General features: G+C 41.9%; 1 protein-coding gene across 1 annotated transcript; it reads right to left on the bottom strand.

The window, feature by feature from the left end:
• Positions 1-9,859: 9,859 nt before the first annotated feature.
• LOC104969469 (uncharacterized) lies at positions 9,860-13,225 on the bottom strand. The gene is made up of 2 exons (XM_010808230.3): positions 12,119-13,225; positions 9,860-10,646 (listed from the first exon to the last, which is right to left on the bottom strand). Exons 1-2 carry the CDS (start codon positions 12,899-12,901, stop codon positions 10,584-10,586), a joined length of 846 nt encoding a protein of 281 aa, XP_010806532.2. The 5' UTR covers positions 12,902-13,225; the 3' UTR covers positions 9,860-10,583.
• Positions 13,226-14,129: the final 904 nt, after the last annotated feature.

Genomic DNA, 14,129 nt, shown 5'->3' with positions numbered 1-14,129 from the left:
GCATTGTTTTTGTTTTGCGTTGTTTTTCCCTGGGAAAAGCACATAACAGAAACTTCAGTTTAAACCCAGTGGGTAAGGCACAGGAAAAGCACCCCCAAAAAGCCGACTTTATCTCAACAGATTAAAATAAGACTTTTAAAAGACTACTTAGCTTTACAATGAGTACTGTCTAATGTTGTGGGGTGAAAGCTCTGAGGATTTATGATCATAGAATTAAACTTACCTAGTTCAGGTTTCTCTTTCAAATGTTCGTTAAAAGATACAGGAAAGCAGTTTCCCTACCTGACTGAACTTCAGGTAGAAACAGCTCAGTCATTCAGCTTGCTCAGTTTACTATGAGAGTAGTCATTAAACATACATGTTTCAGTTTCACATTTTTGAAGATCTTTATGGTTTGGTCTTTAAAATCAAATGAAAATTTAAGTCTCTTCCAGGCCAGGCCTTGCGCTCGAAACAATCTGTATAACAAAAGAACCTCCCCACAGCGGACAATATCAAGAACAGTTCCACAGTGCCCTCATGAGGATTAAAGGATTCACTTAGGTTTTGTGTGTAACAGATATATTACTTTTAGAGCACCAAAAGAGGATAGAACCAAGGTTTCTAGCAAATTTTTAAAACTTCATCAGTCCTCAGATAAGCCAGCCCCATTGTTTCAGTCCATTGAAACAAAAGAGGCAAAAATGACTCAGTCACAAAACCAAGGGTAATGTAAATTTGAGTACGTTTTAAACCGTGTTTTTGTTAGTTGGTAGCATATTTCTTGAATTATTAAAGCTTAAAGCTTTTTTTACGGTGGATACCCAAGAATCTGAAGTTCGTTTGTGGCTGTCACAGAATGGAAAAAAGCATTTGTGACTCCTGTTGACATTATGTATTTGTAATGGTGATGTGGGTGACTAATTAACATTGTCAAGCGGACAGAAGCTGACTGGCATTTTCTTTAGACTGCTTATTACCTGTCCATTATAGCTGGTGTTCAGAGGTGTGTTGGCACTGTGGGTACATTTTATAAATGGAATGAAAAACAGAAATTCGTAAGAGGCTCATGGTGGATCAACACAAAGTATTTTCCTTGGCTTTTAAGAGTCCAGCATGGCTGGAAAACGTGGCATGTGTCTTAGCTTAAAAGAAAACAGGTGCATCAATAGGATGGAATTTTATGTGGCCAAGAACATATTCAAAGCATATTTAATGACATGGAAAAATGCTCACGGTATGTTAAGTGGAAAAAGCAGGATACAAGACTATAAACAATGATTCCAATTGTGTAAGTTCAAATGTGTGCATTGAAGGAGAAGAAACAAAATTAAGAGTAAAGATCGGAGGGAAACATCAAGATACTAATACTGGTTTTCTTGGGTTACATTTTTTAGTTTCCAGCTATTCCAAAATAAGTACCTATTTTAAATGGAGAAACTTTTTAAAAAAGGGTATAGGTGCAACTATTTAGGCTTTATTTTTAAAAGAGCAATTAAAGTTATTTAAACAGAAAGTCTATATTCTGTTACCCTTTTCTTTATATTAAATTATGGTTCCTGCTCTTGGAATCCACCGCTCTCTTATACAGAGGTTTCTGGCACGTAGTTTGTGTATGAAAAGTGTTTGTCAAAAGCTTGTTTTACCATTTTCCTGTTTACTAAGAGCCTATCATCTCAGGTAGAAGAAACACCATAAAATACCAAGACGTATTAAATGTGTTTAAATTTTCTTATGTCAAAGGGAGGAAATACTGCATTAACTTTTTCTAACCTGAAGAAGAAAGCTTCGGTATCTAAAGTGAGATTTTTTGAAAATGTAACAGGACAAAAGTATTCAAGATGCACGAATAGCTAAACTATTGACTTTAGTGCCTCTCAGTTCCGAGCTCCTAGGTGTACTGTCATTACTGCGTTACAGAGCCGTTTACACTGTATAATAAAGAGTACCCAATAATTGAGATGCCTGCTTATTACATTTTCCTCATGACATTTAATTTTATATGTCCTAGATTTTAACTTGTGTGTGCGCGCACACACACACACACACACACACAGGATTAACAATAGTGTTTCCTACACATCAACAGACTTTCAGTCTCTTCCCTTCCAACAAAATGCCTCTTCCAGCAAAATAATTCTTTGAATCTGAGAACCTGTTTGACTCCTACAATCTTGTTTGGGTTTGTTAAAACAGGAAACCTCACCATCTCAAGCAGGACAATCGGGGATTAATCCTTTCCTTTAAAAACTGTCCCCGGTTTTTAGAAATCAGCAAAGTTGTTTCAGATTTGGAGAGTCACAATTTTTACATATAATTTTTTTTTACATATGAGGAAGTTGAAGTGAGACAGTCTTTAAGCCATGGAAGCGTCTGCAGGGAAAATATTAAAACAAGCATTAGTGGGACCCATTGTACTTTGATCTATGGGAATATCTAAATTTAGCAGCCTATGTAGCCACCTGTTCTATTATATGTTCTGGCTTCTGAAGCTCCATTCAGCATAATACCGCACACTCAGAAGTGAATTCATGGTCCTTATTCTCTTTCTCCCCACCTTCACCTTTCTCCCTGTCTTGTAAAACACACAGACGCCATCCAGACCTACCCAAACCTTTTTTGTGTATTTATCATTTTGTCCTTGTACTTATTATTATATATTAGCCTTTTATGTGTTTTATTTCCTCGTCTTTCCTAAGCACATTTTACACATTATTGTATAGTGACATGTTTTTACAGCACTAAGCTGAAACTATTTCTGCTTCTTAAAAGTTTAGGAAACTCATTCACTGTTCACATGCAGAGCACTCAGTAATATTTCATACAAAACTACCAAGAATTGTCTACATAACGAATGCTGTGGAATATATCACGGAATGTTCTATATTCCGTGAAACTGCAAAGATAGTACTGTTCGAATTGGAATGCTTTTGATTGCATTTGATTGTATAATATCTTTATTTTCCCCCACATTAAGTGAAACTAAAACGCAAGTTGAGAACAGACACCCTTTGGAAAGCTTTAACTTAGACCAAAAAAATAAATTTTAAGTAAATTTCTCACCATCTCCTAAAAAAACTAATAAATTCTTAAATCCTTCTGAAGTACCTAGGGGTTCAAAGCCCTGGTCACAGTCAAAATGCAAAGGAAACCATCTGCTAAAATGTTAGCATAAACACATAAAATCTTTCAGGCTGCCCTCTCAGCTACCATAGGCAGCTGCCTTAGTTTTGGGGGAGGTAGGGCATGGTGTAGGAATATCAGACAAGTTGCTTCTCTGGAAACACAAACATCCGGAACCCATCTTTCTAATTGTTTTCCCCGATGCCTGTGCTATAATATCACTTTTTCGAATTGTTTCAGTCTTCTCAACACCCTAAATGAGTCAGCATGTTGCAACGCGTCCTCCCAAATGTCATTCGCCACTTGTTCTTAAAGGAAAAGGAGGAAATAAATAGAATTCTAATTTAGTAACAACGACAGGAAATAAATTCACACTTCTAGAATCCCTCTGACATTTGGGTATGCCTACTAGAACATTTCTCATTGATACAACACAATAATTATTATGTTCCAAAGTATGAGGGCCATGTGCCATCTTTTTTTTTTCCTTTCCACGTGTATGTTACATGTTATCATCTAAACAGAAAAAGAAAGGAGAAAAAGCTGTTTATGGAGAGACAGATCAATAGATGGGTGGATGAAGCTGCAGGTAGAGATTGGACAATTATCTAAAATTAAATAGGGAAGAGTCAAGGATGTCCAGTCCAAGGTATCTGAGGCTGAGAGGTTGAGTGGGGTTACAACACCTGTCGCAGCTATAATATTTGCATCTGTACTCCCGGGTACTCGATCAACATATTACTAAATGGTGACCAGATTATCAGGGCACAAAGCAAATGCACTCACACCCTCTACCTGCATTGTTGTTGTTTAGTCACTAAATCATGTCCAACTCTTTGCAGCCTCATGGACTGTTACCCGCTGGGTTCCTCTGTCCATGGGATTTCTCAGGCAAGAATACTGGAGTGGGTTGCCATTTCCCTCTCCAGGGGGATTGAACTTGCATCTCCTGCATTGGCAGGTGTATTCTTTACCACTGAGCCACCAGGGAAGTCCAACTCTACCTGCATGACCTCTTAAAAAAGCTAAAATGGATAAGCCACTTTACGGGGAAATTGAAGGAACTCTAGATACACTTGCTGAAAGCCAACAAGAAGCGTGAATTTGTGAAAACCATAAGCAGAGTCTCTTTGTCATGACACATGGAAGGAATTTTTCAGTAAAGACAAGCATACCCCTTTTCTGATCCTGGTCACTTTTGCTGATATATATAGTCACCTCTTATTTCTGCACAACTGTCTGAGTTGTCTGAAGCATTTACATGCTCCATCACCTCAAAAAATCCTTAGAACAAAAGGTAGGGGTGGGATTTCCCTCTCTCATCCCCATTTTATGGACGAAGAAACCAAGGTTTCCTTTACAGGTTAGTGTTTTGTTTTTGTTTCTCATTCTTGCTGACATGCTCAAAGCATTTCTCTTCTAATGCTTTTGTCCTCAATCTGCTGGGCTGGTAGGGCTACAGGCAAAATGGATACACCCCAATTCAGAAGGATTTACTAACATCCCGTTTCTTCCAGTAAACCTGTTTAGGAGTCAAAAGCCCCAGACTTTCTGTCTCCCAGTTAACATGAGACTGCCTTTGTCAAGGTAGACAAGATGGGGAAGTTTCCTGCAGAAGTTTCTGGAGCTGATCACTCTGCCACGAATATGATTTACACTTTTAGTGTGAGGTGGAAGAACAGCACCTGTGTCTGTCTCAGCACACAGTTTTCCCAGTCAAATAGATCTGGTCAAGCCCCTTCTCTACTCATTACCTTCCCAATGTCCCTAGGACCTAGTGGGTAAAGATTTAAATTGTGGCCCCCCACTACTTGTCAAGCTTCATCTCCTTAAGTGTCCAATCATACTGTAAGTGTACCAGCCAGGCAAAACTACTCTGGACCCCTCAGTGCATGATGTTTCAGCCTTTGAGCCTTTGCTGGCAGACCCTGGCCTCTGCTGCTTCTCAAAAGACCCATATTCCCCTGACAAGCACTCATGTATCCTTCATAGGTAATTCTTAAAAAGCCCTCCCACCCCTTCACTCTAGATCTTTCCTTAAAATCATTTCCTTATAGGTCACAAAATTTTATACATACCACTAAATATATAATAGATAACCAACAAGACCCTCTCTATATCACTCTTTATTTCTATCTTATAAAAACCTGTAACGGAAAAGAATCTATAAAAAGAAAAAAAACTATATATATATATATATATATATATATATTTGAGTCATGAGTCATTTGTTGTATATCTGAAACTAACACAGCATTGTAAATCATCTATATTTCAATAAAAACTTAAAAAAAAAATATTTTATGGGCTTGGCTCCCCCAGCAGACATGAGCTCCTGAAGGGCACTGGAAGCTTTCCTTATGTGCCCTTGAATACCTGTAGTTACTGGATTTCATTGAATACAACTAATCATTTATTGATTATTTAGCCCCAAATCCTGGCATTTCTTTTTAAAGGACTCCTCCTTGCTGGGTGTTTTTGAGTATTGATTCTGTAAAGAATGTTGTTCATGGCTGGATGGGAGAGGGGTGGTGTTGATGTGTATTAGGGGAGGCAGATGGGTTCCAGTGACCCGCGGGAAGTAGTTAGGAGACTATTGGGCATGGCCTTCAGGAAGCCAGAATTTGGGGAAAGGAAGTATTTTTTTCTTCCCTTGGGATACCCATTGTGCCTCCTCTCAAGGGTGAAAATCTAAGTAAGTGAACTGTGAACGACAAGCAAACACTTTAAAAGCTTTAAGAAGCTACTTTCCATTCTAGGATCCTGGATGGGCCAGTCTGCCCAAATAAGGGAGGATCACCTATTCTTCAAGTTTGTTGTTCTTCAAGCTTGAGACTCTCCTTGCTGCCTGGATGACAGTAATTTTCTTACTTCTGAACATGTCTAAACTGTTCTAGAAAACTGACTCTAGAAAACAGTGCATAGAATTGACAAATGTTCCTCCCTGCCTTTAAGGCATTGTTACTACCTCGCGGAGGAATGAATAACAGACTGTAAGCACTGAAAGCTATAAAACTACACAGGCGGTCTGAGCACAAAAGGGTCTTCAAGACCCTTCAACTCAAGGAGAGAACTGAGGCCAGGATAAAAGACTGGAACTTGCCCAAGGTCACATCAAGTGGGGATCTGAACACTGTTGAGGACCTAGGTCTCACTGAAAAAGCCAAGAGCTGATGGCTCCAGCCTGAGAACCCAAGGGAACAGTAGAGGAGGATGCAGATTTTTTTTTTTTTAACAATACATACATCATTTTTTTAAAAGGTAAGTTCTAAATTCAATGTGATATTGTGCTCTGATGTCCCAAAATTGTTTCATTATTCTCTGTTGTGCTTCTATAGTATTGCGTTACCAGCTAAGATGGGGACTATTCATTCACCACCATGCTCCTCACTGGAGAACATAGGAACCATTTCCTAAAAGTATAAAAATATAATTCTGACTTGTTCTGCTTTCTGTTTCCATGCAACTTCATTCAAACATATATAATCTGTTCAACACCTACCTTACCAGCAACCGTGCAAAAAGCAATGGAACCAAAAATGAATCAGTACATATAAATGTGCATGTCTACAGATATTTTTTCCTAATGCAATTGCTCTATCCACATTGTAACCCAGTAAAAATTGTTTACCTTCCTTGGAAAAGTGATTGGATAGTTAGTTCTTTGAAAGACTTAACTACGTTGACTACAACCACATGAGCCATTTTCTCCCTACAATTTTCTTGATTGCTTATTATTTTAGATACTTCCAACTTGTTTATCAGGCACATGTTAAAGCATGTTGAAACGCGTTATTCAGGTTCAGCATGAAGGATTTGGCATTATTCAACAAAATATCATAAACTTCTGTTGAAATGAATGATTCCAGCAACGTGGAGCTTCATCTGCAAATCCAGGTACCTTCTGTCTCTAAAGTTTGGAGACTGTGTATCTAGACCAGGGGAACAACCTGATTTTGCTCTAAGCACAATGAATTTTATGATTATGCAGCATAACTGACTTCATAGGTTCTTTTGGTGCCTGGTGCCAAAGCTCGTAGAAACAGGGGAGGCTTTGCCTAAGGGATTCTTTGCATTAAAGACTTTGTTAGGCAAAGCCAGCCTGGCATGGGAGTCTGATTTGCAATTTGCGTCTTTGTAAAAGGATTAGAAGATCCCTATTGTTTAATGTTTGGATCTCAATTTGCATTTGGAAGCACATGACCTCTTCTAGGTTTAGAGTTTTTTATTTTCATTTTCTTGTTCTGATATACAATCAATACTGCCTGTGAAAAAAACTGATAATACGGCACAGACAAATGTTTGCACTGATTAAGTCAGATCAGTTTTCTCTACGAATGGTGGAGTCTACTCAGGCTCCAGCAATACTGAGCCAGTGATCTATTTAGCAACTGATAAATAACTCATAGGAATAGGTACGCACACATTTTCATTTATTATTTCCTTAATTAGAATGTGTGGCACGCTGGGCTTTTTAAAAAAATCTTTCTAAAGCACTACAGACGGCTGATGAGGCAGTATATCTACAAAAAGAACAGAAAGGAAAAAAAAAAATCCTCTGACCACCTCAGGACCTATTTGAACACTTCCGTCCAATGTCCTCCTTTATAAAGAAAGGTTTGAGAAAAATTATTGTAGGTTTGCGATAACAAAATTCTCAGCTGTACGTGATATTTAACTACCTGTCCTTTGGTAAACAATTTTTAACTAACATTTGCTTTGACAATGTTCCCAGATTGGCCACACAGAACTTGGAACAGAAATTGCGTGAGGAGGAACAATTTCTTAGATGCTAGGTTTAGGAGACATGGTTTATTTGTTTGTTTGTTTTCTTTTTAACTCTTTGGTTTCTCCATCCTTGGTCTTTGCCATTGACCACAAGAAAACATTTCTTGCATGTTTGGAGGAAGGTCCTGGGAACCTGGAGTTGCTGGTTGAGCGAGCTGGAGGTAGATGGAAAGCATTCACGTTCACGGAGTACCCATGGTATGCCAAGGACTTGGCTAGATGTTTACTGTTTTATGATTATGCCCATTTTGTAGTAGAGAAGACCAAGGCCCAGAGGAGGCAAGTGACTCACCCAAGGTCACATAGCTGTGATGGGAAGTTAGATCTACCTGATTCCTAAGCTGAGGCTTTTTCTGCCACATCACACCACCTCCCAGGTAAACTCAAGCTAACTTCACTTGGAGGTTTTTCTGTTCCTCACCTCCGTGGAATATGTTAGTTTTTAAAACTAAACAGGGGTTAATTTGGTGTACAGGAAGCTATAAGGACAAGACTAACCTAATCTACTCTTCTTTCTAATAGACACAAGTAATCTTATCTGTCATTCCATTAAAAATACACCACATTCTTCTGTGCTCCAGTTTGGATAATGACTCAAGAAAAGGCAGTCCGTTTCTGCATCACAGCACCCGCACAGCTTCTATAAAATCATCAAAAGTAAGTAAGCCATGCTTTTTTCCTGGGTATTTCATTCACTGATTCCAAAAGTACTTGACACATGTATTCAATCTGTTAGAATAAAGACTAGCATTTGACAGTTAGGCCAGTTGGAGGCTAGCCTAAGAGAGTGTCTTGTGCGGAAGATCATACACTCCAAGGCCCCCCCTGAATGGAGAATGCCCAACAGGAAGTCAGCCAAAAGGAGTGGCACGCTGGAGGGTTGTACTTTGAGCCCACATTTCTCAGCCACGTCCCATGGGAAACACTCTCACCGCCATCTTCCAAAATGCTCTGCTAACATTCTCCTAATGCTCCCAATATCTGAAGATAATCCCTTTTCCCCTAACCAGGATCTCAACCTAAAATAGATCTGGGTCTGTGCCTCGGGGCATGAACGGATGACTCATAGAGCCATTTCTGATCTCGGAAGCAGGGGAGGCTCTGCAGAGCACGGGAGCACAGTCTGGGAGCTGGTTAATACTTAAGGAACACATGGCCGACAGAGCCAGAGGGAGTTCCAAGAAACATGTCACCTGAAGAAGCAGAGCCCCCACCTGAAGAAGCTAAGGCCCCCAAGTTTCCACATTTAACGCTGCTGTAGAATCTCATTCCCGTCTAGGACTGTTTAGACCCTCATCCTCAGTCTACATCAGGCCATCGACTGACCTGCTCGGCAAAACCCAGAGGTCCCTGAACTTTAAGCGTAGGTGGCAAATGGGCAGATTTTTAATATGAGAGCATGATTCAGCATTAGCAGCAGCAGAAAGAAAAATAGTCCCTCCTAAAAAAATGTACTGATGGAACTTCCCTGGAGGTCGAGTGGTTAATATCGTGCTTCCACTGAAGGAGGCACAGGTTCCACCCCTGATTGGGGAACTAAGATTTCACATGCCGTAAGATTTCACATGCGGCACAGTCTAAATAAATAAATAAACAAATAGATATTTCAAAATTTTTAAAAATTCTTAAAAACTTAAAACGGGCTGATTTGGCACGTTTCCTACAGTTGAGTTTGGTTTTGTTTTATTTTTCTCCTTTAGCTCATTCTTATTATCTGAGCTAGATTTGCATCCAAATCTTTCTGTCCAGCAGCACAATGTAGGTTAAGGAAGTCCTAGGGCAACTTAGGCTTCCCGGGTAGTACAGGGGTAAAGAATCCGTCTGCCAATGCAGGAGATGCTAGTAGGGAAGAGCCTCTGGAGGAGGAAATGCCAACTCACCCCAGTATTCTTGCTTGGGAAATCTCATGAACAGAGTAGCCTGGTGGGCTACAGTCCATGAGGTCGCAAAAGAGTCAGACACAACTTAGTGACTAAACAACACAAAAACATTTATTAAGGTTTACTACATGCCCTCCTCATACTCAGTATTTGACATGTATTTTTCTCATTTGGTCTCCTCAATAACCCTTATTAGGCAGACATAATTATTCATCTCATTTTAAAGATGAGGGCTCTGAGGCCAAGAAAGTTTAGGGAACTTGCCTAGAATCACAAAACCAGTGAGGAGTGAAGCTGGAATTAAACTTGATTCCACCCAGTCCCAAGTTCTCAAGCCATATGCTCTTTAGATACAGAAGAATGTTCAGGAGAAGTTAGCTGGAGGGGGAGACACCTATACAGTACAATCCAACTTGATAAAAATATATCTACATTTATGTGTTTTGGGATATATTTGCATTGGGAAAGTTCTAGAAGGACCACTCAAATGTCAATTCCTTGGAGCAACCTTCCCTGGCCGAGGGGAGAACCCTCCCACTCTGTCCCTGGTATTTTTTATCTTTTATTGTGCTGGATTTTTCCACAGGGCACCATTAGCTGAGGTGTATCATATACTAGATACATGTATTGTCTAGCTCCCCTGTAGAAGGAGGGGTAACAATGCCTAACAAATTGCTTGGCATGCAGTAAATGCTTAATAAATATTTGTTGACTGGAGCAAATGTACTAAACCCTTAATGTTGATTTTTTTTCCCCTCTCTCTTGCTGTCAAACAAAAACAATTTATATTCTTCTTCTTCTTCTTTTTTTTTTTTAATTTAGATTCTTGATCTTAGATGATTTTCTTTTTTTTTTTTCCATGTTTCCTCCGAAATTCTATAAGGAAAAAAGGAAAAGAACATATGTATCTCTGTCACTGATTCATGTTGATGTTTGTTAGAAAGCAACACAATATCATAAAGCAATTATCTTTCAATTAAAAATAATTTTTTTTTAAAAAGATAAAGAAGCTGTTTCCACATAAGGACAAGAACCTAGATCAGTTTACTTGAAGATGCAAAAGGATCTCCTCCATGCCAGACATACACCTTAAGAACAGAAAGTTCCTAGAAGAGGAAACCATTGGAAATCCACTTAGGTTAACTTGCCTTGAGTCAAAAAAGGCTCATTAATGTTTCAACTGCTAATCCATTTAGTGTCCTATTCACGCTGATGACTTCTAGGAGCATCCCTCTGGTGGTTTTAGAAAGATAACCCTTCCAATCACTAGGCTCAATTGAGCAACAGGGAAGGACAATAGACTGCAGAGGAAGGGGCTGATTGAAGTGTTTGGGATGAATGGAAGACTGCCTATCAGGACAACGAGAAAATGAAAGGAACATCTGAAATGAGCTGATATGAGTTGAGCAGGTTTTATCCCAATAATAAACTCTCCTTTCTCCTCTAAAAAGGATTAGGGAGTGTCTTGTCTTCAAGTCCCATGGCCTTGATCTTCTTTTGTACTGTTCAATTCACTTTAAAACCAGCGGTGGTTATTTGTTTAATTTTTCTTCTTTTCCATTCCCAGCCATGTTCTTCTGAAGGAGGACTTTTACCCCATCAGCAGCTTCAAGATCCATCGACAAGTCAGGAGCACAGTATCCCTGAATTCCGGGCAGAGGAGGGGGCTGCTTTGGCTCACTTCCTTCCTCCTTCCCCAAACAGAATCCAGCTCCTATATAAAATTCATAAATTCTTGGCAGGAAAGAAATCCTCCCATTGGAAGGAACAGATGTTCTACGAGTAACTTTTGCCATCATAACTCTATTCCTAATATCATACTTTTAAAGTGTGGGGGGATGTTAACTTTTTTTTTTAAATGTCAACATGTTCTGGGCAGCTTTTCCATCTCCATCTGTGGCATACACATCACCAACCCTCCCACCACCCTTTTTTAAATTTCCAGAGACTAGTTGGGAATTGGAAAGATATTAAAAAGTGAAAGTGGAAAATTCAATTCAAGAAGTATGCTAATGTATAAACTAATGCAAAGTAACATGATATTTCCCTCCCAGTTGTAAATCTCAGAAACATTCTTTTCCTTGTCCTCTTAGAACTTGGAGGGGTCTGCAAGACCTTTAACAGGCAGAATGACCAATTAAATTCAGGGGTGATTACTGGTAACAGAATTCCTTGAGAGTAACCTATTCATAACATTCCCCTTCTAAAGAAAGCCTCAATTGGTGCTTCAAATTCAAGAGGCTACCAGGCCATTTTCACTTAGTTATCACCTCGTTAAACTGCCCACCTTAAATGCCCGTATCCCAGGTGACCGCGGAGAAGGGTCAAGGTCAGTGGATGCCTCTTACCTCGCCTGGATATAACTTTGGAAAGCATGACCTCGCCTCTGTGGGGTTCCCTCGCCCAGGTACAGTGATGCCCACTTGCAGCTGCTTTGGCGAGGGCCAGAGCGCCTGCTGGCTGTGGCCTGGCCTCAAATACTCCTGAACACGTTTCGATTCAAAGTCAGAATTCGGTGAGCAGGCTGGGTGGGGAGTGAAATCTTCAGGGCAGAGGGAGAGAAAGGTGACAGCTTGGGCGGGGTGGGAAGCAGCGGCCCGACATTCAAATGCGCCGGGGATACTCCCGGAGTCCCAGCTCTTGGTCTGGGTTTCCCCTCCTCCGTCTGATCGGAGCCAGTGGAGTCCAAATCCCCCGAACCCCAGCGGGGCCCGTGCCGAGCCTGCCGCGTCTACCCCGGAAGACGCGGTTCCTGAAACTTTTCTGTGCCCAAGTGGAGGTGTAAGTGAGAGCGTGCAGGGCGCGGGGGGTTGTCTCTGGGGCCCGGATCGGCGTTCTCTGCATCCCGGCGGGAAGGTTGGTCTGTGCTTAGGGGCCGGGAGGTAGCGGGGGCCAAGGCTGGGGCGAGAGCGGCGCACCGGGGTGCCGCGGCCCCGGGGTGCCGCGGCCCCGGGGCGCCGGGAGCTGGAGGCGGGCGCAGTGCCGCGCGCGGTCTGCAGTGCCCCCAGCCGGCCGGTTCGGCTGAGGTCCGCTGGCGGCCTCAGGGCCGGGTGCCGAGCCGTACCTCTGCGTGCGAGACGCGTCCCTCTTCGTCCCTGCGGAGGCTGACCCAGTGTTACGAAATTTACCATCAGTTCGAGGCGGATTCTCAGTCTGGTTCTGTCACTTACTGGCTTCTTGCCCCCTGGAGCTGTGGACGTCTGCCTCCCTTTGGCTAATGTGTATAATACCCCAGACAAATTGATGAAATAGTTGAGAATGCGCCGTCAAGTGCCCGGTATACAGTAAGTGAAGTAAAAGTCTCTCAGTCATGTCCGACTCTGCGACCCCATGGACTGTAGCCTGCCAGGCTCCTCTGTCATTCTCCAGGCCAGAATACTGGAATGGGTAGCCTTTCCCTTCTCCAGGCGGTCTTACCAACCCAGGGATCGAACCCAGGCGGATTCTTTACCAGCTGAGCCACTACGGAAGCCCAAGAATACTGGAGTGGGTAGACTATCCCTTCTTCAGCGGATCTTCCCGCCCCAGGAGTCTAACCCAGATCTTCTGCATTGCAGGTGAATTTTTTACCAGCTGAGCTACTAGGGAAGCCATATATATACTATATAGTATAATATATGTATATGGGATGTGGGTATACAGTAAGTACTCATTAAATGGTGACCCTCACCACCACCACCGTCACCATCATCATTAGCTGGCTAGGCTTTGGAAGGGGGTCTCACCGAAGTCTCTGCTCTTCAATGGTGGGTCTGAGGGGAGGACAGGGAGAGATGGTTTCTGCCTCCCCTCTGAAGTGGAAAAGGAACCTAAGCACCCAGCTGGAGTCCTGCCTTCCTGTGCCTTAGACTCCACCTCTAACTGCGGACTCAGCCATCCCCTCTTTGAACTAATATTCTCATTGCAAAATAGGAATACTCATCCCCAACTCAGAGTTGTTGCAAGACAAGAAATGCAGAGCTCCTGATACATAGTTGATGCTCAGGAAAGTCCCCATCCACCCATGTGGCCCCCAGCCAGCAGGTGCCAGAACACCTGTATAGGTAGCACATAGCAGGCACAGCGCAAGCCCCTTTCCCCTTTACACTGGCAGTCAGCAGGCCCAGGGTCCCTCTCCTGACACAGGGGAGGTGCTCAATGCAAGCCCCGCCCACCTAGCTGTCAGTCAGTGTGCCATTTATTGAGTCGTTACTCTGTACCTCTTCTATCCCCGTCTGACCCGGACAGCTTGGGCTGCAGGAGGCTTTAACTCTGAGGTCCTTCTACTTCACCTCCCCTGGGGTGTCCCCTCCCCCAGACACCTCGGATCCCTTCTGGAAATTAGTAGTGTTGGAAATAGTAAGAACACACACTCCTGAT

The sequence above is a fragment of the Bos taurus genome, chromosome 8 (genome assembly GCF_002263795.3).
Source record: "Bos taurus isolate L1 Dominette 01449 registration number 42190680 breed Hereford chromosome 8, ARS-UCD2.0, whole genome shotgun sequence".
Taxonomy (NCBI): domain Eukaryota; kingdom Metazoa; phylum Chordata; class Mammalia; order Artiodactyla; family Bovidae; genus Bos; species Bos taurus.
Note: the sequence above shows the minus strand (reverse complement) of the source record. Positions and strands in the feature narration are given on the sequence as shown.

What these genes read in the sequence shown, in the direction of transcription:
- LOC104969469 (XM_010808230.3), bottom strand. Translation starts at nt 12,901, where the DNA reads ATGGTAAATTTCGTAACACTGGGTCAGCCTCCGCAGGGACGAAGAGGG. An exon ending in CAAAGTTATATCCAGGCGAG is followed by an intron (nt 10,647 to 12,118) that starts GTAAGAGGCATC and finishes TTTTCCTTATAG; the next exon opens with AATTTCGGAGGAAACATGGA.